The sequence below is a fragment of the Pocillopora damicornis genome, chromosome 2 (assembly GCF_964200805.1).
Source record: "Pocillopora damicornis chromosome 2, jaPocDami1.2, whole genome shotgun sequence".
Taxonomy (NCBI): Eukaryota; Metazoa; Cnidaria; class Anthozoa; order Scleractinia; family Pocilloporidae; genus Pocillopora; species Pocillopora damicornis.
In genome coordinates this window covers 23,367,556-23,392,208 of record NC_142671.1, presented here as the reverse complement: position 1 = coordinate 23,392,208, position 24,653 = coordinate 23,367,556, and the positions used below count along the sequence as shown (strand labels likewise).

Sequence of the window (24,653 nt, the reverse complement as noted above, 5' to 3'; positions counted from 1 at the left end):
GCAAGAATCATCGGTTACTCCTTGTTCTATTCAGTGTACCTTTTTTACCCCATGCACGACTGTAAGTAAATGTTATTCACTGCAGTCATTACTAATCAGCAGCAATAGCAGCAGCATAGGCGAAGCAACGACAACAACAGCCTATCATTTTAAAGGAAATTCAACTTCACCGTTCCATAATTACCTATTTGAACTGGGACTTTTAAATCAGTTGAGAAATTGAATCGATTCCATTTTAAAATTATCTCCTTATGTCAATGTTATGAGCCATTCAATTTTTTTAGTTTTCAGGTCAACTTACCGTGGAGTGTTCTTTGTCATTATCGTCTTTCATATCTTCAGCTTGATTGTCTTTCATATCATTACTTAAAATCTTCAGCAATAATGGTAAATATAATTTTTTCTGATGTTGCGGGGCTAAAAACCGTTACAATGTGACATCTATTCGACATCATCCACGACACTATCGTACCGCTCGCGTGACATAACGCTTCACGCTATGATCGTTTTCATGAAACTTGGAAAAAGTCGCACTCTACAGATAATAGAGCATTCAAAGTCAGCCAGAACCACCTTGATGTAATGGTATACGTTTTTAAGAAATCTGGTGATGTGCGCAAAATTTTTTGGAGCCGTTGACTTTCAGGTTTTTCTCGTTCTTGCAAACCTCCATTATACTTGCGATAACCGAGTTTTCTACCCGCGCGCGCCAATAAATTAAAACATCATCGTTCACCTACACGCAGAAGAACAAACTCGCGTAGACTGACTAGTTATTCTTCCAAAAAATTTTTGCAGAAACTGCTTATCTTTCATGAGAAAAATAGTGGCCTCCTATCCAATGGCCACCTCCATTCAGGAGACAAACTTTGATCCGGGAAGATTATTTACGCAGCCTTTGTATTTATTTACCTCTGTTTAGGGAAAAGCTCCATATCATCCAAAAGGAGGAATAGACACTTATTCTAGGCCCTCTTCAAACCTCCGCTCTAGGGACATCTGAACCCCTTAAAACGTGAGGTGTACCTAGTGCACTCGATTCTGCAACTACCTGTGGCACTTAAATCGTTGCACTATACTTGTGCGAATTAAACAAACAAGATCGCAGAAATTTATGTGAATTATAGTTTTCATACATCATTCAGCTGTTTGAATTAATATTTCCAGCAGATTAAAAGACAGAAAAATAAAACAATGTCATATTCATTGTTAGTTAAGTAAGTATTTTAATCAATCCAACCACACTAATGGAACCCGATTGGAGGCGCCACTGTATGTTTCTGATCTTCTTCAAAACGAATAACTCTGCTCGGTAGGTTCTTTGTCGATTGAGTTCCCAATTAGAGAGTAAACATATCATACTCAATAGGTGTACTTAACAAGCTCAGAGTTACCTATTATGAATTTATTATACTTTACGTGAAACCCCATCGCAAATTAGGTCCGCAATGCGCGCTAAGGCTGAAGCTTCTTTTCGAGCCCGCAATCTCAACACATTGTTCTGACGTGTCCATTTTCAAGATGGCGGACCGACAAGGTTCTGATTCATCGCAAAAACATACGCCTTTGCACGGGATATCTCTCGCCAACCTTGGTGGGAATTTGAACTTTGGACCTACTCTTGTGCCAGCTTCCGATTCTTCCCCAATTTTGTTGAGAAATCAAACAACTGCAACACCGACCACCAGTAGAGGTAATGTGTTTCGGTATAAGGGTTTTAAACTTTAAGATTCAATTTTTCGTTGATTCAGATCTAAGATCATCGACCTTGCTTTGAAAACAAAATTGATCAGATTGATGTGTGCAATTAGAGATAATTCTCATGCTCCACGTATGTAATGGCTTGGAATATATTTTCGTGCTCATGCAAACGGATGGGAGATTTTCTGCTTTTATTATTCTGTAATATGTTGTTGTTTCATATGGGAACGATTACTGATAGCGTCGCACTTATTTATGACGTTTTGATTTAGAAAAGTCTCATGAAACTAATTTAAAATCATGATTATGGTCTTTTTTTTGGATGCTGTAACCCCACATCAATTATTTCACAGAAGATTGGTGCCTCTTCTTTTCTTTTGTGGCAGTAGAAGGGGTACATTTACTTCCTCAGTTGCCCTGAGTGGGGACATTACTGAAGAGAGTATTAGTTCCAGGGTCTGTAGTCTTAGACTGAGTAAAAAATTTTACCATTTATTTCTGTCACCTGCTAAATGATAATGACTATAGAGTTGATGCATATTTTGCAACTTCTCTGGGTCATGGTGGTCAGTTAATTTCAATAGTACCTTTTGTTGTGGTTCTTGTTTTAAGAACAGGAGGTGTAGATTATAAGACACACACTGTTTTATTCAGAAGCAAGAAGAACATTAAACTAAAACACATCACACGTGAATAATGATCAATGCCTATATTTTATATGTGGTAGCCTAGGTACTAATATGATGACCACTAGCTGGAAATGGAGGCTAGCCGATATCATGACACCTTTTACAAAAATTATTTTCCCCAGCTGTAAGAAACTTAGATGCAAAAAAGGATATGTTTCCTTATTAATGTTTTGTTAAGTGTGTCAGTAGCTGGCTCACAACACCTGGTTTGCCATCAAGTTGCATTAGCTGCTCTTAATTTTGGACCCTATTGTGTCTTGTGGCAGATACTTTGAGGAAATGAGATGGTTTCATTAAATACAGTATGAGGGTTTTTTATTTCAGTGGCAGTACTCTACTTAAGTCTTTGCCCAAAGTCTTTCTTCAAAATACTAGCTCTCACTGCACCATCTATTATGAGAAGAGCAACCAGAGCCAAGAAAAATAAATGAAGAATTATTATTTGACTCCTGGTATCCTAGGCCTATTATTAGTACATATATGCCTAATTGTGATAAACTTGCCGTAGAAAGCTAGTATTTTTCTTATGCATAATATTGGTGAATTCAATCACTTCAAAACTAGGATAATTTTTTGGTATGGCCAGGCAATTCTTGAAACATACAGAATACTCTTATGAGATGTGCACAAAGATTTCTTTGGGAATTTTTTAAATACTTCTGACCCTTAGGTTGAGTCAAGTGTGGTAAATACAGGGATCTTCCAGTGTGATTTGGTTGGATATTTCATTGGTTAGAACACAAAAGAGGTTTTTAGAAATGCTTGACATTTCTAAACAAGAGTTTGATATTCTGGAAAAGTTCAATGGACCCTTTTGGTTGAAATTTGGAAACATAGCCACAGCATATTTTTATATGCTAATTAATTGTATTTAGCTTTTTTCTTTTCTTCTGTTTTTTTCTTCACTTTTTTATTTCTATGATAGGGTTATTGCAATTAGATTTATGTGTAGAATGATGTTATCCATTCATTTGTAATGTCCTTTCTTTTGCCTTTCACCTGTAGCTACACCAGCCCTGGAGCATGTTGGTGAAGAGGACAGTTTTCTTGGACAGCAGCCATCAACACAACAGCAGGCTCCAACACCTTTTCAGTCTGCAGCATCACATGTAAAGACCCAAACATCACCATTCTTTACTATGGCATCTTCTTCCTCATCTGGTCATGATGACTTCCTATCACCACAAACATCTACTCAAGGTACAGCTGGTACTTTTTCCAGTCCTCAACTTCCTGTCAGCAAATCTCCATACCAGGGTTCACCAGCCAAGGGACCTGGGTCTCAGACTCCGCCAAAAGCAGTATCTACTCTTCCTCAGTCTTCACCTCCAGTGACAGCCAGTTGGGTCCAGTCTCCATCTCTACCACCAGCCAATAATTTGCCTCAAACTTCCCCTGTTCCTTTTAGTAGTCTACCCCAATCCCAATCATCTACTGCTTGGCCCAAGACTCCACCAACTCCACCAAGTCTGTACCAGTCCTCTTCCTCATCTTCCGTGCCTCGCCCCTCACCTCAACTTCCATATCAATACAGCAGTTCTGTGTCTCCTCCTCAAGTACAAGGCGGAATTACCCCTGTTACACCACCTGCAACAGTTGAACCTGTCAAACCTCATTGGTTTTATCAGAAAGGAAATTGTGCTTGGAAACCTTTCTCATACATAGATTCTGAAAACTTAGAGCAGGCATTGAAAACTTCTTCAGCTGGTGGTGACCGAATTGTAGCTACTGATGGTGGTCGATATGATGTGAACCTTGACAAAAGGCTGCGATACCCTCTCTACTGGGAGGAGGATGTGTCTGTTGTAAGAAGGTGCACTTGGTTCCACAAAGGAGATGGAGAGTCCAAACTTGTGCCTTATAAAGAGGATATGGCAGCTAGGCTTGAGGTATTGTGTTTGTCGAAATATATATAAGTAGCATATAGATGCTTCATCTCACTTTAATGTAAGGCAGGTCTATCAATTTGTTCTCATGTAAGTTAGGTATTATTGCCGAACTTATTTTGAACTCAACCCAGTAAGCTTAAAGATTGTTACATGGCATTTAAAGGGCTCTTTGTCACCCCACTTTCTAATCATCACTTCTTGAAATCTTTGTAGATACAGCAATTGTGAATACTCTTGAAAAACTATGAGTGCCCTCATGGGGCATAAGACATTTAATTTGATAATAATTTGTCCTTTCCTCTGTTTGAAAACATCAAACAACAGGAAATATGGCATTTAATTTTCTCTTCAGGATACTTTTTTCATCTAATCTAACATTCGAAAGTAAGGTGCTTATACATGCAAAATATCTCTAGAGACCTAGTCCAGAGTGCACCTTTAATTTTGTTACTTTTTTTCAGGCTGAGTTTCTCCTGGGATTTCGTGAGGCCAAATGGCCATGTAGAGTGGAACTATCAGATGGAGAGCACGTTGTGATGCATAATGCAAATGTTATGGTACATTTTGTACCAAACAATGAGTCCCAGAACTGGAGTGGTGAGGACACTGTAGCCAGGCCTAAAGTGGTCAGACGAGGGGTGGCAGACATTGAGGATGAAATCAATGATGGTACGTAAGTGTGTTTATTGTGCAGATCCTACCCAAGGGATGGTTGACTCAAAGTTCTTTTTTAAAGCTGACAAATAAAAGAGCTACAAATACAGGAATTTTAGTTTGATGACCAATCTTAGCTTTGCAGTTTCCATTTCTGGAACAGAAAGCCTTGCCTTTGCTACATTTCTTAGAACTAATGTAAAGGTTTAATTGAGTATTTAGAAATATGTGCACCTTTGAAACCTGTAATGAGATTTGCCCCCACATAATTTTATGTTTGTCTATGATGCCATGAATATCATTGGTATGTAATGTAATTAATAGTATCATTATAGAAACATCACATATTTGTTATACCTTCCTTTCAGGTGAACCTGCTCAAATTGACCATCTGGTATTTGTTGTCCATGGCATTGGGCCAATTGCTGATCTGAACTTTAGAAATATTATTGAATGTGGTGAGTACAGTAAAGCAATACATATACATTTATATCAAGAGCACAACACTACATTTTCCTAAAAAATCTGTGTAAAAGCTTGGATATTTTAAGTTTTAAACTCCCTTACATGTACATTCTTAACATTTGAATTGTGTGCAATAATCATTGGTACCAAGATAGGGTTAATTTTATCCATTGCTGTATGGGCAGTGAGTCTTCATGCCAAGTGTTTTATCAGCTGCACCTCTTGCTCTAGAAGTGTCATCACAAAATTCTTGTCTTTTGGCTTTACTGATGAAGCATGGCTAGCTCTTTAAAGTACCCGCAAATTAATAATCAAACTTTTAATTTTTCTACACAAATAAACAGTTTTGAATGAAAGCATCCCCAAATCTTGATGGAGTTACTAAAACTGTTTTACTTCAACACCTGAAAGGTAACTTTTAGCAGGGTTTTTAATAACTTTTTGCAGCTGCAGATGGTATAACAGGTAGCTGCGCCATAAGGCAAAACCCAAAAATGAGAGCATGCTTGCAGGGTAAACAGATGTTGGTGAGGTCTTACAGGGGGCTTTCCAGTAACTGGCCTTTATGGAAACCACTGCATTTAAGATGCTGATGTTGACACTAATGAGGCCTACTTACTTTAAACCCTTCTTTCTGGCAATCTTAGTTGATGATCTGCGAAAAGTCAGCCTTCAAATGCTCTTTGATCATCATGAGGAGTTGTCCGGAGGTCGTGCCATCGGAAGGGTGGAGTTTCTTCCTGTTCAGTGGCACTCAAAACTTCACAATGACTCTACTGGTGTAGATGAGTAAGTTCACTTACCCTACAATTGGGAATATTGAATATTTAATCAGCAAGATGCCAAAAAAAACAAAATTAGTAAAACTTAACATGGCAAATTTTAAACTACAGTATTTATGAATGCATGTCACACAATCTCACCCAACAGTTTTTTTACTTATTCTATTCTGTGTAAAAATTTTGTTTGTTAGAATAAATACAGTAGAGTAACAAGAGAGCTTTCCAATATTTTGCTCAATTAAGTTTTTTTTCTTACATATTTATTTGATGATTCTAAAACTGTTTCAATTGTTTTACATCTGCAGAAGACTTCAGTCCATATCCTTAGGCAGCATACGTCGCTTAAGAGAGTTTACAAACTCAACCCTTGTTGACATTCTTTTTTACACAAGCCCAACATATTGTCAAGTAAGTTTCTTTTACAATATTTCCAGTGAAAATATCTCACAGTTGAATGAAAGATATACAGTTGTATGTGTGAATAACTGTAAAAAGCTGACATGATAGACATTACATTAATTGATACAAAGTTATGTAAGTGAAACAAGGTATCTTTTATTCCATAAATTCATGTTGGGAATTTGGGTTGAAAAAATGATTAAATGTGCCATGTTCTATATTTGCCTTGGTGTGGTAAAGTTTGACAGACTGATGTGATAACTTGGCAGAATGCTAGATGGTGACCTGTGTGGGAGATTAGCGAGACTTCCTGCAAGTTCTGAACTGAGTGAAACAAGATTTCACTTAGTATGGCCCTTTTTTATCACTTTCTTTTGTACAGAACATAGTCAACACAGTGGGTGATGACATCAAGCGATTATTGGAAATCTTCAAGAAAAGGAATCCAATGTTTAATGGGAAATATTCAGTCTGTGGACACAGCTTAGGTAAGGATTGAGCAAAATATCATCAGTGCAATAGATTATGACTGATCCTCTCTGTCAAGTTGGCAGAAAAGTAGAAATTACACAAAGTAAGCTGTATATTGATTTCCTTTCAGGCTCAAGTATTCTATTTGATATTCTTCAACATCAGGTAAGTGAGTTTGTTTGGTATCTGGTTCATTGGCTGTGTCAAAATTTGTCACTAGCCTTTAGTCAGTACTCAAGACTACTGGTCCACCCAGTCGGATCTTATCCTGGTTTTCATGCAGCATGAAGCAACTAGGAATATTACAAATCCCCCCTGGATGGGATTCTGGTCCATTGCAAGGTTTTCCCCAGCATTTCATCAAGCCTCCGTGACAATTCACCAGTACCCAGTTATACTCCTGGGAGGAGAGGCACAGCAAGTGTAAATCGTTGTGCCCGTGAACACAACACATTGACCAGGCCAGGTCTCGAACCTAGACCTCTTGAACGGGAGTCCAGCGTACTGACCATCAAGCCCAGTGTCTCCCGTCTTCACTGGCCCTAGCACACGAAAATTGATTTGTTTGAACTGTTTCTGAACAGCTCTTTAAGAAGTCTTTGTTATTTGCGATATGAAGTTACAACATCAGTCCATTTTTCTTACTTTAGAAAGACAAGCAAAAGCAAATCCCCTTAGCAAAGCAACCTTTGATTGAAGAAGCAAGGTAAGCATTTTGTATTTTTCCCATGTAAGTTCGTAATACCTGTGCTGAAGATAAAGATCAGCCAGTAACGATATCATTTGATGAGGTTATTCTGGCATTTTTTTCTTTTGTCAAGTTTGGATGAAATATTCTTTTAATTTTTTTTTTCAGCGAAATTCTCAGCACAGATGGCCTCGCAGCCAACAGTAACGACCAAGGACAAGATTCAGATGAGGATTCAGAGGATGAGGAAGCTGAGTCGTACCCAGCCCTTAGAGATGCGCTAGCACAGCTTGGTATACCTGAATACGTCGACTTGTTTGAGTCGGAAGAGATGGACATGGAGACATTTGTAAGTTGATCAACCAATGAAATACTTGTCTTGTACAACCAATGAGATACATATATGTTTGCCTGAAATGATAGTCGATTCAACCTTACCTTGTCTTTGGAGTGCTTTTTGACTGAGTGTCATAAAACTTGAACCAAAGTTATTTAAACGGCCAATGAGAAGAAAGGAAAATACCCCGAAGAGCCAATGAGAGAACTCAAGATAAAAACAACTAAACTGCCTAAAGCGCAGGAAATGCGGGCGAACAAATCGTGATTGGTGTTAGTTTTGCATCTGATTGGTTGAGAGAGTGGCGCGAGTTTTTTGGACCAATCACAGAGCAAACTTAAACAAAACCAATTACTTTTGACACTCAATCGAAAATTTCTCTAAAGTATAGGGAATATCAAATAATGGTTCATTTCTCGGTATGTTCGTATGTCTCAAAAAATTAATTCTCCGCTTCTCTTAGATGTTAACTGAGTATTTTCTCTTTTCTGCTGCACTCTTTGTATTTGTTTTAATCGCCTTTTTTACGTGTATGGTCTCTGACTGACTCTAACATTTCGACATCATGTCCGGTAAAGAACGACGTCACTTTATCCCTTAGGCCCTTTGAGTGACCAGCGTCTAATTTCTCCATACAATTGTATCCCTGAATCACACAGTAAGGTCATGAGAATAAAGAAAATGATCACCAACTAAAGAAGCTCGTAATTGTTTAAACAAATTTTTCTTGTCAGCACCTCAGGAAATGTCCAGAGAACAGTATGGAGAATTTTCATACTGGTGTTAGAGCGTAAATGGTTAACATTACTGGTTTTATTGGCTCATTTTTGGTTGATTTTCCGCAGTTACTGTGTGGAGAGGAAGATATCAAGGAAATGGGAATACCTATGGGACCTAGAAAGAAATTAATAGGCTACCTGAATAGTCAAAAATCAATTATGGTGAGTTTTTACTTTACAATGATAACGGTTCTCGGTCAGCTATATGCGGCTATCGTTGTTTGATTTTTGATTGCTATGAAAGCAAAATGTGTATCGAATCACAAGACCAGGAAAACGCGGGAAGAGTCGCATGATTAGTTTGGGTTAGAATTCTGATTGTTTGGGAAGGTAACATCTTCTCGCTGGTGATGTAATCTCATACAGATGTAAAAGATTTAACTGAATCAAAGCAAAGTCATGTCAATGCATTCGCTGTGACGAAGGGCTGACGTTCGAAACGTCAGCTTTGAAACCCTTTACGGTGGCCAATTTACGTTATCAACTCATTTGTAATACCAAATTACCTTGCTATACTCTTCCACCGACGCAGCACCACAGTTTGTTTAGAAACTTACCCGGCCTTTGTTCATGTCTGACTTAGACTTGTATGTGGTTGCTTCGCCAAAATGCATGAATTGGAGACTTGTGAATAGCCAACAGCGAAACAAAGAGATTTCCTGAACATCGACTGAAGGCTTTCTGTCTCAACTTCAGCAAAAGAAAATGTAAGCACTTTTTACATTATTTGAAAAGCGCCTTAACTTTCTTCAATTCTGCAGGAAAAAAGAAAACTGGAAAGAGAGGAGAATAAAAAAGCAAGAGCAGAAGCGACAGCGAAAGCGAAATCTGAACGTAAAAAGTTAAAAGAAGTTTCCAAGGAACAGACAAGTTCCGCGGCGGAGAAGGCATCATCCTGTGCTGTGTCTAGACCAGACATAGCAACAAGCAAGTCTCTATCTGTTGCTTCTGTATCCAGTGTGGAAGTTGTTTATCAACAAGGACTCGCGGGAACAGGACAGCCTTTCGTAGAATACCCGCAACTGGATTTAGAATTTTATGCGTTGTTCGCGTTGGGTTCTCCCATAGGAATGTTTTTGACAGTGAGGTGAGAAAGGTCTTCTATCGTGGGTAACCTGCGAGGAAGCTCTCATTACTCATTATTTAGCGCTGCGATTTTCCGCCTGCGCAAAGATTTGAGACGAGTCGGGGAGAGGTTTGCCGCAGGTCTGGTTCTAATAATCATCAGTGCCAGACCTCTCACCGGCTCGCGTTCCTCGAGGCATCATACCTTCCCGTGGGCTTTCTTCGTGCCGAAGTGCTGATAATGAGGGCCTGCTCCAAGGCTACCGCTGCCTATTTCAATTACTGTAACCAAGTTTATTCAAAATGAATTTTATCTCTGTAAGCAGAGGAATAGTACATCCCAGAAAATCGTCACGTCACCCGCTACTCTTTTCCCAGAGGGAAATACTTTAGGTTTTCATCGACACAAGGGATCGCCAACAGTGCAGATTCATAGGCCCCACAGACCTCTCGCGGAAAAATGAGGCTAACGAGTATCAGCGTTTATATACCAAGCCGTGGTTGCACTGATTTGTTTTTTAAATTCACTTTCAATAAATTGTTACATTTTATTTTATAGACCGTCAGGACAGATTAATGATAACACTAATGATAAACTGATGATATCATCAGCACAGCTGTTATTTCTAAATTGACGAATTGATTCTCCTACAGAGGTGTGGATGAAATCGGCCAGGACTTTCAGCTGCCCACATGTCCACGTCTCTTCAACATTTTTCATCCGTTTGATCCTGTGGTAAGCTCAACGGATTATAGTTCATCTCTCTTGGTAGAGCAGTTTTCAATTGAGTGTCAAAAATCTAAAACCAAAGTAATCACAGCAACCAATCAGAGTAAAGGTGAAATCGTCGAAAGCCAATGAGAACTCGGCGTGAAATTAGACAGAGTGCCTTGAAGCGCGGAAAAATGCAAGCGACTTAATCGCTGTTGGTTTTGGATTTGCTTCCAACTGTTTGAGAGGTTGGCACTAGTTTTTAGACTTTTTGGAGAGCGAAGTTTAGCAAAACCAAATCCATCCCGCACTACTCAAGAGAGAGAGAATTGCTGCGTCAATCGCATTCCTTTAGACTCTCTAGAAGGTACAGGTAATTACTGGCCCTCATTATTGGCGCTTAGGTACTAGTACTCAAGCCTTAAGCAACCTGAGCCGGCAAGAGGTCTGCACATAGTCCGACACTGACAGTAGTGCCAGACCCCTGACTAACCTCTCCCCGACTCGTCCCAAATCTTTCGGCGGGCGGAAAAACGCCTATACCTGCAGCGCTTATAATGGGGACCATCTCGCACGCTATGCCGGCCTAACCACCTAACTAACATTTCTCCATCGCAGGCATACCGAATCGAACCTTTAGTGAATCCTTCTGTTCGAGCCGACCCTGTTTTGATGGCACACCACAAGGGAAGGAAACGAATGCATCTGGGTAATGTCACTCTTCTTTGCTTTCTTTTCGGAAAACCGTAGAAAAGATCTCTAACAACATCTAACAATCTTTATTTTGTCAGTTTAGCAGGCAGATAGCTAAATGCTAATCTTGGTGGGCTAGTCTATAAAAGAGAGAAACCTAAATAACAGTCATTGATAATTTTAGTTATTCAAAAATAGTCAGGTAAAAAAATCACTATTATTATAAATGATGAAATAAGAAAAAGGGAGAACTACTCAGTGGAAGACAACTGACGATAGAAAGTGTTATATATTTTTTAAAAAATGAACTTTTGAAGTGATCTCGTGTATTTCATGAAAGGATTTTTGTTTGGTAATTTTGATAAGGTACACGGGAGTTTAGCACACAGCTTAACTGGAATTTCTTTTCCAATTTTTTTAGAACTCCGCGAGAATCTATCAAGACTGGGCGCTAATCTAAAGCAGAGCCTCATTGATTCTGCACGTAAAACGTGGGAATCACTCAATGAATTTGCACGAGCTCACTCGTCTCAAGGCCCTGACGAACAAGACTCTGTTGTGGAGGAAGCTACTGAAGTCACAGGTGAGCAGTTATGTAATCGATAAGTGTCAAGAGGATATGCAGTGATTTACTGTTGTTGGGGGTTTAGCTACGCGCGTTTTCTTCCCAATATAAAGCTAATTGAGAATTTGTCTCAATGATTATTTGATGTTATTAACCACTCAAAATATGGTCTAAAGTTGGAGACACAATTTTCAGCAAACACTTTTGAGCAGTATCTTCTTCGGGGCTATTTGTCAACTCCATTTTCTGATGGTCTCTTTTTCGCATTATTTATACTTTTTATTGGTTCTTATAGCTTTCTATTGGACTTAATAAGTTACTGGCTTTTCAACATCCTAAGAATTAAAATCCAAACTTCTTGCAATTTTCTTTTTTATGTCTCCTTCAGAGTCTCTTCCCGATCACCCAGGACTAGTGGTCGAAGTAGGACGACTAAACGGTGGCCAGCGGATAGATTACGTACTTCAAGAGAAACCAATAGAAAGTCTGAATGAATATCTGTTCGCACTTGGTAGTCACGTTTGTTACTGGTGAGTCATCTTAGCTCCTTCGTTTTTAGGCTTGCTGGAATGAAGATAAGCGAACGAAATGTTCTTTCGTAGTTTGAATTGTTCTGTTTCTGGCCTTTTCTTTTGATGTTCCTTCTATAGATGTTTTTTAGTTTAGCAACGGAAGTCTGTAAAAACAGCTTTTAAAAAGGCGAGTTTTTCCTTCAGATTGTTTCTCAAGGGAGGTTCAAGCCTCAAATCCTAAGCCTCAGTTCTATGCACTAGGCCTAGTCTCCCTGGCTCCCTGCCAAACATATCGAACGTTGGTCATCTCCTTGACTCTTCCGATTCTTCCCCGGTATACACCGACGGAAAAAGAGAGACAGGACGTGGAAACAAATTAACAAGTAAATAATGATATTTTTTTTGTTTCTCACAGGTTGTCAGAGGATACAGCTCTTTTTATGTTAAAAGAAATCTATAGAAATTAATAACAAGATGGCATTTAGCTGATGGAGACTGAAAGATCTTGTTTTGACAACCATGCTACTGAACTAGGGATGATTTAGGACGTGCTTGGAGATACCAAACACATCACATGTGAAGTTGCTATGATCGTAGATTTCAACAGCTTAGTCAATGCCCGTTAAACTCTTTGAAAAGTAATTTCAAATTTTGACTTTAATCGTCGATGTTTACTTCTGCCAAGATACTTACGGGCGTAAAATGCGTACCTCTACTATAAACATTCATTACTTCTGAACTTAAGAATATTCAAGGAACATTTATGGCGGGTGAATTGTCTCAAAGGAAAACGTACGCAAGAACAAAGAAGAATGCCAGTCATCGGTAAAACCCCCCTGGCCGGTTTGTATGTACACTGTAGGTTGGTTTCAAGCAAAAGTGGAAGTACTTCGCGGGGGATTTTCATCTGTACAAAAATTTATGAGACACAAATTAATGTTTAATAGAATATGCTTTCAAATTATTTTTCGGAAAATGTCGGTGATCCTGGTCAATAAAAATTCAGAAAAAAATGTAGATTATTTGAATTTGTAGAATAAGCTGAATCATACATTTTGATTGGTTCGTCCCCATTGGAGGGAAGGCGCAAAAATGACACCACTATCAACAATCAGTGACACACTCGGCTGTACCACGTGTGCCACTTTCTTGTTCTTACCACGTTTTGACGTCATCTGTGATATGTTACTGAACACAGACCCTCGGCAACATGGGATCTGTTTTATAGATAGCCCGTGTTCTCTCCCCTGGCCTCGTTTGTTTTAGTGGAGAGGCTTATGTTCCCTAGCTACTGTGTAAGGATTCTTTTTGGTGATTAATTAATAAATGTGGATATTTTTTGTTCTGGACCTTCTTCTGCTGAGGTAACACGTAAGCTTCCAAGTTTTTGTGGTTTCAGTTTTAAATTGCTACTTGTCAAACTGCGGAAATTTCTTTAATAGTGACTATAAGAGAATAAAATAATTTTACAAATTTTCATGTTACTTTACTTTGATAAATTAGCTTCGATCACTTTTCAATCTGACATTATTCCAAAACTGCATCGTTAGGAGATGGTGACGACTTTATACCGGTTCGTTTAGTGACCACCCTGTATTTCCAAAGTGAAAATTTACCCACTGTGTTTATACCACTGTAAATATACATCAAGTTATTCAAACGGTGTAATTTACGTGTAACAGTAGCTGTTACATTTTCTTGTAAATTGGTAACGAGAATTTGGTGTCAGATCAAGATATCATCTTGTATCTGATAAGTTTGAGTATTCTCATTACCTTTTTGCTGGATAATGTATGTATATGATAGGGAGAAGTGAAATGTTAATCACTCTTGGGAGATAAAGGGTTAATTGGTTCACTAACCTTCTTCACTTGTTTGTCCCTTTTTGTTTGTCTCTTTCCACGAGTTTCTTTTGACAACTAGAGAGGTCCAACAATATCCGCTCTGATCAAGTCCACAATCAGCCAATAGCTTATTATCCTACTTCGTTTTATATTCTATTGAAAGTGACAGAGAGGTTCTCGAGGTCTTCCGATGATTCTCGGTCCGCCTCCCAAAATTTCGGAAAACTCATCTGAATTACAAATAATTTTCAAAATCAATATTCATGTTTGCGATCAGTCTTGCACGTGGAAAAAGCTCTCAGACTATTGGAGATTTCAGCGTCTTCTTCAGCCATTTTAGGGCCAGGAAACTCGTTGTTTCACCCTTATTAGCTTGGATATCATCCGTTCTGTCAAGGCAGGAGCGTTTTATCGAGGTTGCTAAACCGTTGGTTCAAATTCGACGTCGAGGATGTCATTTGCTCATGGATTCTAGTAAAGTAAGTAAGCCATTGGCAAATACATTTTGAATTCGTGTTCGTGTTTCTATTTGTTGCCTTGAAAATTAAATCGCAGACTTAAAATGTAAAAAGGGGTAGTTCATTCAACAGATTAGAGTGTTGCGAATTCTTTTGACAGCCGCCACGATAGCTTTTACTGAGACGCTTTGCGTTCGAGGAGAAATTCTTCCTAACTGTATTGATCGTTTATCGAAACCCTCGCTTAGCTGTTGTAAATAGCTACTTCCAAACTGCGGGTAAACATGACGTAATCTTGTTTCTCTGTGATGGACTATCTAGAGTCCCACGGTGGGGGAGAAAGGTTACTCCTAATCACTTCATGCCATTGTCGCAAACCGGGTGGACCTTGGGCAGCTATGACAGTCTCTTATGCAGAGACTAACTGTTATTTGAAATCTCTTTTTTACTTGTCTTTTGGATGTTGAATGTACCAGTACCCCACTGTTTAAGACTAGTAAGTTTTATGACCTCTTTTTCAACGAGTATTGAGAAAAACATCTCATCTCCCACCTCTATGGCCTGATTCTCAGTGGCTCCTGTTATTATACAGTGTACTAGCTCTGATTTCGTTTCTAATATTCAGACATGGTTTTTATCATTGACGACAATTATTAACTTAAGATGGGCATTCGTGTTTTGTAATCTTCTGTTTGTTTTCTCTTTGGGATAGTGTCAAGCAAAGAAGGCAGAATAAGAACATCTCGACCTGAAGAATTTCAAAGGAGGATAAAAAAAACAGCCGGATAACTTTTGCAAGGTGGGTCAATAAAATTCCCCGCACTGAACGCTTAAACTTGAAGTGAAAGAAAAGTAGAACGAAGAAACAAATCTATTTTTTTTTAATGATTAATTTCTTGGGTCTGTGTCTGGCTAAGGTTGTTTTTTAGTAGTTTACAGTACTGTTGGTTTGACGAATCAATACTACTACTTTGTTTCAGCTGATGATAAAAAAAGCTGATGTCAAGTCTTACATGCTACGAGCATCAATCTGGCTTCAATTGTAAAAGCTCTTGGGCATAAACCTTTTCTGACTTGTATCGAATGAGATCTTCCCTAGTATCCTAGGCAAATTAATATTTCTCTTTCATTGAATCGCTGGTATCGCGCGCACTTGAAGGATTCTCTCTCATTGAATTGTTACGTTTGTATCTCGCGCACTTTTAGTATTTTCTTTCATTGGATTGTTGCGTTTGTATCTCGCGCACTTTAAGGATTCTCTTTCATTGGATCGTCACAGTAGTATCTCACGCACTTTTAGGATTCCCTTTCATTCGATTGTTACATTAGCACCTCACGCATTTTAGGATTCTCTTTCATTGGATTGTTACGTTTGTATCACGCGCAATTTTAGGAATCCCTTCCATTCAATTTTTACATTAGTATCTAGCGCACTTTTAGGACTCTCTTTCATTGGATTGTTGCGTTTGTATCTCGCGCTCTTTAGGAATCCCTTTCATTAGATTGTTACATAAGTATCTCGCGCACTTTTAGGAATCCCTTTCATTCGATTGTTACATTAGCATCTCGCGCACTTTTGGGATTCTCTTTCATTCGATTGTTACATTAGCATCTCGCGCACTTTTGGGATTCTCTTTCATTCGATTGTTATATTGGCATCTCGTGCACTTTTAGGATTCTCTTCCATTGGATTGTTGCGTTTGTATCTGGCGCACTTTTCGGATTCTCTTTCATTCGATTATTACATTAGTATCTTGCGCACATTTAAGATTCTCTTTCATTGGATTGTGGCGTTTGTATCTCGCACACTTTTAGGATCTTTTTCATACGATTGTTACATTAGTATCTCGCGTACATTTAGAATTCTTTTTCATTGAATTGTAGCGTTTGTATCTTGCGCACTTTTACGATTCCCTTTCATTCGATTGTTGTGTTCGTATCTCGCGCACTTTTTGGATTCACTTTTCTTCGATTATTATGATAGAATCTCGCGCGCTTGAAGGGTTCTCTTGGATTCGATTATTAAAATAGAATCTCTCGTAATTTTAGGATTCTCTTCCATTGGATTGTTGCGTTTGTATCTCGCGCACTTTTAGGAAACCTTTTCATTTGATTGTTACATTAGCATCTCACACACTTTTAAGATTCTCTCTCACTGGATTCTTGCGTTTGTATCCCGCGCACTTTCAGGAATCCCTTTCATTTGATTGTTACATTAGCATCTCATGCACTTTAAGCATTCTTTTTCATTGAATTGTTATGTTTGTATCACGCGTAATTTTAGGAACCTTTTCATTCGATGTTACATTAGTATCTCGCGCACTTTTAGGATTCTCTTTCACTGGATTGTTGCGTTTGTATCCGCGCGCTTTTAGGATTCTCTTTCGTTGGATTGTTTTGCTTGTATCTCGCGCACTTTCAGGATTCTCTTTCACTGGATTGTTGCGTTTTTATCTTACGCACATTTAAGAATCCCTTTCATTCGACTGTTCCGTTAGTAAATCGCGCACCTTTACGATTCTCTTTCACTGTATTATTACATTAGTATTTCGCGCTTTTTTAGGATTTTTTTTTCATTGGATTGCTGCGTTTGTATCTCGCGCACTTTTAGGAATTCCTTTTCATTCGATTATTACATTAGTATCTCGCGCACGTTTTAGATTCTCTTTCTTTCGATTATTACATTAGTATCTCGCGTGCTTTTAGGATTCTCTATCATTGGATTGTTGCGTTTGTATCTCGCGCACTTTAGGATTCCCTTTCATTCGATTATTACATTAGTTTCTCGTACACTTTTAGGATTCTCTTTCATTGGATTGTTATGTTCGTATCTCGCGCACTTCTAGGATTCTCTATCATTGGATTATTGCGTTTGTATCTCGCGCACTTTTAGGATTCCCTTTCATTCGATTATTACATTAGTTTCTCGTGCACTTTTAGGATTCCCCTTCATTCGATTATTACATAAGTTTCTCGTGCACTTTTAGGATTCTCTTTCATTGGATTGTTATGTTCGTATCTCTCACACTTTCAGGATTCTCTTTCATTGAATTGTTGCGTTTGTATCTCTCGTAATTTTAGGATTCTCTTTCATTGGATCATTACATGGGTTTCTCACGAACTTTTAAGATTCTCTTTCATTGGATTATTACATTTGTATCTCGCGCATTTTTAGGATTTCTTTCATTGGATTGTTATGTTCGTTTCTCGCGCACTTTTAGGATTTCTTTCATTGGACTGTTGCGTTTGTATCTCGCGTACTTTTAGGATTTCCTTCATTGGACTGTTGCGTTCGTATCTCGCGCACGTTTAGAATTGTCTTTCATTGGATTGTTGCGTTTGTATTTAGCGCACTTTTAGGATTCTCTTTCATTGGATTGTTGCGTTTGTATCTCGCGCACTTTTAGGATTCCCTATCATTTGTATCATTTGTATCATTTGTATCATTTGTATGTATTTACATTAGTATCTCGCGCAGTTTTAGGAATCCCATTCATTCGATTATTACCGTAGTATCTCTTGGGATTTCTTTTTTATGCGATTGTCATGTTAGTATGTCGAGCACTTTTAGGATGTTCTTTCATTGGATTGTTACGTGAGTATCCCGTGCACTTTTAGGATTCTCTCTTCTTGGATTGTTGCGTATCTCGCACACTTTTAAGATTCTCTTTCATTGGATAGTTGCGTTTGTATTTCGCGCACTTTTAGGATTCTTTTTCATTGGATTTTTACATTAGTATTTCGCGCACTTTAAGGATTTTCTTTCATTAGATTGTTACCTTTGTATCTCGAGCACTTTTAGGATTCTGTTTCATTGGATTGTTACGTTTGTATCTCGAGCACTTTTAGGATTTTCTTTCATTGAATTATTACGTCAGTATCCCGCGCACTTTTGGGATGCTCTCCCATTGGATTGTTGCGTTTGTATCTCGCGCACTTTTAGGATTCCCTATCATTAGATTATTACATTAGTTTATCACATAAACTGCGGTGTTTTACAGGGATTTTCGGCCCTGAGTAAAGCCGTAAAAACACACGTGAAAAAATATCGTATTTAGTGTTAGTGGCCAATCAGCTACTTACACGGCACTCGCCTTTGGCGCCACTCGGTCAGGTTGATGAATGAACGGCAAGGCCTCTACGATTCTCAATACAAGTTGTTTGTCGGAGCTTTCTCGAATCATGGCGGTTAAAACACCAAAAAATCCGTATCACTGACAGACAATGAGGTTAAAACTTTCCTAGAAGGGGAGGAAAACCAATATACTAAAAGAAAAACCGAAAGTTGCGTATTCAGTGGCTTTGATGTTAGCATTTCTCTCGGCTGAGAATGAAAATCGACAACTGGAAGATTTGCCACTGGCCGATTTTGGCCGTGTACCTGAAAGACTTTTTCTGTCGACAAGGACAAAGTCAAGAAATGAGAATTTTGCAAATTGACAATTACGACCATTGTTGTTTTTGTAATCATGATTCAACGCATTTTTCCATCTTAAGAGTCAGCGCCAACACACTCTACGATTATTATTCGAGAATTTTTGATTCATTTATTTTCATTCATAAATCAAATCGGCTTTTTTTTCCTAGTAAAGGGCTATTGTGTTTATATGATAAAAAAAATAACACATGGTTGCTTATAGATACGGAATTTCTCTTCTCTTGCTCAACTCGAAGGGAAATTCCATATCTGCACGCGCCCATGTATTATTCTCTATATCTCGGGCACTTTTAGGAATCCCTATCATTAGATTATTGCATTAGTATCACGCGCACTTTTAAGATTTCTTTCATTCGATTGTCATTTTAGTATCTCGAGCACTTTTAGGATTATCTTTCATTGGATTGTTGCGTTTGTATCTCGCGCACTTTAAGGATTCTCTTTCATTGGATTACCACGTTAGTATCTCGTGCACTTTTAGGATTCTCTTTCATTGGATTGTTGCGTTTGTATCTCGCGCACTTTTAGGATCTTTTTCATACGATTGCCACGTTAGTATCTAGCGCACCTTTAGGATTCCCCTTCATTTGATTATTACATTAGTCTATCGCGCAATTTTAGGATTCTCTTTCATTGGATGATTACGTTGGTACCTTAAATAATTTTAAAATTCTCTTTCATTGGATTGCTACCCCAGTATCTCGCGCACTTTTAGGATTCTCTATCATTCAATTGTTACGTAAGTATCTTGCGTACTTTTGAAATTGTTTGTAGCGTGTGCGCTTTTAGGGCTCGTTCTTATTGGATTGTTACGGAAGTAGTGCGCGCACTTTTAGGATTCTCTTTCACTGAGTCGTTACGTTTTTACTACTTAACGCCCTTTCAAGATTCTCTCTTTCGATTTTACGTTAGAGAAATTTTAGAATTCTATATTATTGGATTACTACGTTAGCACGCACCTCCTTCCATTTTTTGGATTATCGTTCTAGTCCCTCGCGCACACTTTTAGGAGTCTCTTTCTTTTGATTGTTACAATAGTATCCCACGCACCATTACCAACCTCTTTCATTGGATTTGTGCGTTAGTGTTTCGCGCACTTTTAGGATTCTTTCCCATTCGATTGTTACGGTAGTCTTTTACGCACTTTTAGGATTCTTTTTCATTGGATTGTTGCATTGGTATCGCATACTTAAAGGATTTCCTTTCATTTGATTTTTACGTCAGTACTTTTCTCACTTTTAGGATTCTCGTCACGTTAGTGTGTCGTGCACCTTTAGGATTCTTTGTTATTCTTTTGTTATGTTAGTATCAAGTGCACGTTCAGTTTGCTCTTTAATTGGATTGTAAGTTATTATTTTCCCCACGTTTTGGATTCTTATTTACTGGATTGTTGCGTCAGTATTTCGCGCACTTTTAGGACTCTCTTTCATTCGATAGTTATGTTCGTATCTCCGACACTTTTAGGAATCCCTTTCAATCTATAGCTACGTTAGTATCTGGCGCATTTTTAGGATCTCTCTTAAGTGATGGTTACTTATGTATTTTGCCCACTTTCAGGATTCTCTTTCATTGGATTGTTACGTTAGCATCGCATACTTTTAGGATTCCTTTTTTATTCTATTTTGCGTCAGTATTTCGTGTACCTTTAGGATTCTTTTAAATCGGATCATTACGGCGGTACATTGCGCACTTTAAGGATTCTCTTTCCTTTTATGTTAAGTTAGTATCTTGCACACTTATAGAACTCTTTTTTAGTTTATTTTTACGTAAGTATTTTGCGCACTTTAAGGATTCGCTTGTATTGGATTGTTTTGTTAATATCGCATACTTTAAGGACTCCCTTTCATTCGATTTTAACGTTGTTATTTCACCCCTTTTATTTATTATCTTTCATTGGATTATTACGTTTTAAACGATTCCTTTTCAATGGATTATTATGTAAGTATCTCGCGCACGTTTAGAATTCTCTCTCAGTCGATTGCAACGTTTGTATTTAGCACACTTGCAGAATTCTCTTTCATTGGATTATAACGCTAGTACCTTGCACACATTTAGGATTGTCTTTCGTTGCGTTGTCATGTTAGCCTCTTGCCCTCTTCAAGGATTCTCTTTCGTACGATTTTTACGTTAGTCTTTCCCATACTGTTTGGATTTTCTTTTATTCGATAGTTGGTATCTTTCGCTTTATTAGGATTCTCTTTCATTGCGTTGTCATGTTAGCCTCTTGCCCTCTTCAAGGATTCTCTTTCGTACGATTTTTACGTTAGTCTTTCCCATACTGTTTGGATTTTCTTTTATTCGATAGTTACATTAGTATCTCGCGCGCTTATAGAATTCGATTGTTACGTAAGTATCTTGCGCACTTTAAGATGTCGCATACTTTCAGGATTCTATTTTATTAAATTATTATTTAAATATCTTGCACACTTACTGGATTCTCTTTCATTGGTTTATTACGTTAGTATCTCGCGCAATTTTTGAATTATCTTTCATTTAATTATTACAATAGTATGAACGCACTTTTAGATCCTCTTTCATTGGATATTGAGTTAATATTCCATTAAATTATTACGTTAGTATTGCATGCACTTTTATAATTCTCATTCATTCGATTTTTACGTTATACGCTTGTGCACCCTTAGAATTATCTTTGATTACGTTGTTGCGTTAGTCTCTCGCGCACTTTGAGGATTCTCTTTCATTGGATTTTTACGTCAGTATTTCCCGCCCTTTTGGAATTCTCTCTCATTTGATAGTTACTTTAGTATCCTGCGCACTTTCAGGATTATTTTTCATTTGGTTTTTTTGGTTAGTTTTCCACGCACTGTTAGGATTCCCCTTCGTTCGATTATTATGTTACTGTGTCGCGCACTTTAGGATCCCTTTCATTGGATGATTTCGTTAGTTTTGCGCGCACTTTTAGAATTCTCTTATTATTGGATTGTTACGTAAGGATCAATCATGGATAAGGATGAGTGTTATGTTAGTATTTCGTGTCCATTAAATTAGTATGTTAGTATTGCGCGCACTGTTAGGATTTTCTTTCGTTGAATTGTTACGCTAGTCCCTTGCGAATTTTCAAGATTCCCTCATTGTTTTGCGCGCACTGATAGAATTCTTTTTCGTTGGATTGTTACGTAAGTATCTTTTGTGCGCGTTTAGGATTCTTTCGTTCGATTTTTATGTTACTACCGCGCGCAATTTTAGGATCCCATTTCATTGGATTTTTACGTGAGAATCTCGAGCGTGTTTAGGATTCTCATTCATTCGATTGTTATGTTATATTTTAGTATCTCGAGCACTTTTAGGATTTCTTTCATGCGATTGTTACATTAGTATCTCGAGTACTTTTAGGATATTCTTTCTGTAGATTGTTACGTTAGAGCCTGTTGCATATTTAGGATTTAGGAAAAAGCGTGATGAAAAATTTGCAGTCTAAAGAAATTGTTTCATAAATGCAAAGTAATCACCAATATTGAAAACAAACTGCTGAATTATGTTTTGTTTGTTGGAAGTGTTTATCCTCTAAGGCAGAGACGCTGTAAAATGTATTCTTCTACGTCAATTCAAATTGTTGGCATCCATGTAATATTTAATTTCATTGTCCAAAAGTGGTATGGAAATAAATTTATGTTTGACTGAAAAAAATTAAACTTCTACTAAATATGCTCACGATAAACAAATTCGTCAGAGGAAAGATTAGTATGTTTCATACTAAGAACTGCTCAAGCGAAAATTCTTGACAGGAAACATTTCACTGAAGATATTTACCAAAAAATGATTCTGAAAATAAATGTTTTCACAGGAATAGATCGTCGCTTTCATTCATGACAAACGTCGCTTAGGGATATAATTTTTTATCGTTATTCGCCAATTCTATTCACACCAGAATTTCAAGACTGCTGCATAATACATTCGGCAAACGATGATAAATGTTTTGGATTTGAAGAAACTTTGACGTTTGACGTCTGTGTCCTTGCTAGCTTTTCACGCTCAACTATTGTCGCTGTATGTAGCCATGTTGAAGACCTATTGCATTTGTTGATTTATTGTTTTCATTTTCTTGCAGACTCATTAGTGAACATCTCCGATGCTTAAAATGCCGTTTGAAACAAGATTCCAGCAGAAGTGCAAATAGGAGAGTAACACATTTCTTTTAAGGATCCGTGAATCAGAGTTAATATTCGTTTGCCAAAGTCGAGGACTTGAAGCTTTAACGTGCCGTGGACTTGGAGAAAAAAAAAACTATTTAAAGGGCTTTTTAAAAAATTTTTCTTATTCATTCTGTAAGTAACATCTGTTCAAATGTGGTGAATTTTCCCGCCAAAAGACTTAGAAAAATACAGGCGCCCAAAATACGCATGCGCCGATTTTTTTTTTTTTTTAAATTTTCAAGAGTGTTTTGTGTTCAATAAACTTGCTTGTCCATTCTCTCTCACTTTACCATTACGATTCAATTAAGTAAACAACATTTTTCATCTCCATACAATAAAAATTTTCAATTGTTTGCACGAGATAATGTTTTTAGCACATAATACAGAGAAGCAACATGAAAAGACAAAGCCCTACTGATGAAAATTGTAAACCAGAAACCACTATCCTAAAACTATCTTTCAATCATGGGAGCCCATAACTTTTTATGTTGCTTCTGACAGAAAAATAACGATTTTCGGCTGCCAACCTTTGTTTGTAACACAGGATAAATAAAACTTAAAGGCGCAAACAAAAATTTTATACTTCACTAAACGGGAAAATTGTTGGAAATTTGCCTGTTATGTGAAGTTGGTTTTGATAGGCCATTTTATGAAGTTTTTATGAAATTGATGATCGAGTGAAAAATACGAGTGAGCTGATATGTTGTTAACTCAGTAAGTCAATGAAAATTTACTTCGCTTTTGGGGCGACTATATACTTGTCAAAAAATTGTTCTTTTGCTTATCCACCAAACATGTTAGACGCAAATTTATTCGGAAACACAAGCCAGCATTAGATGGTTTTCCCAGCAAAACATTATTCACTATTAAATTATTTAATTGCTTGGCACTATTTTTTTCAAAATTTCTGTGAAAAAATTGTTTTTGAAATTTGACTTGCTAATGAATTCTAATGAATATGCATTTTTTGATTCCTGTGTTACAAGAAATGCGGCTGAAAACGTCATTTTTCTTCTACTTACTCATTACAAAATAAGATAAAACACAGTGCCAGGTTAAAAAAAGTTTAGGTTCCGAGGTTATTTACTTCACTTCCCTTAAAAAAAAATTTTGTTGACATAAGAATTAAAACAGGCTACATGAAGCAAATTTATGAGGTAAGACCCAAAAACAGTTTTTTTAAATTCTCTTTGTGGCTCGTCTTTTCTCTATATTTTGTTTTCGTCACATTTCAAGTAGTCAAAGAGTATGACTTTGTGAAAAATGAATTAAATCACCCGTTGTTTGGTGATCAAGACAAATTATTGGCCGTCGTTCAAATTTTCCTATTTTGAAGACTTTTCTTAAACATTCCTTCA

The 24,653-nt window shown here is 37.6% G+C and overlaps 1 protein-coding gene across 1 annotated transcript; it reads left to right on the top strand.

Annotated features, from left to right (window-relative positions):
• Positions 1-1,497: 1,497 nt before the first annotated feature.
• Positions 1,498-13,741, top strand: LOC113667332 (triacylglycerol hydrolase DDHD2). The gene is made up of 17 exons (XM_027183179.2): positions 1,498-1,693; positions 3,396-4,279; positions 4,741-4,948; positions 5,302-5,391; positions 6,046-6,187; positions 6,486-6,588; positions 6,962-7,067; positions 7,181-7,215; positions 7,701-7,756; positions 7,907-8,087; positions 8,921-9,016; positions 9,616-9,941; positions 10,574-10,655; positions 11,250-11,340; positions 11,746-11,907; positions 12,278-12,419; positions 12,817-13,741. The coding sequence occupies exons 1-17, from the start codon at positions 1,522-1,524 to the stop codon at positions 12,866-12,868; spliced, it is 2,928 nt and encodes a 975-aa protein (XP_027038980.2). The 5' UTR covers positions 1,498-1,521; the 3' UTR covers positions 12,869-13,741.
• The last annotated feature ends 10,912 nt before the right edge of the window (positions 13,742-24,653 follow it).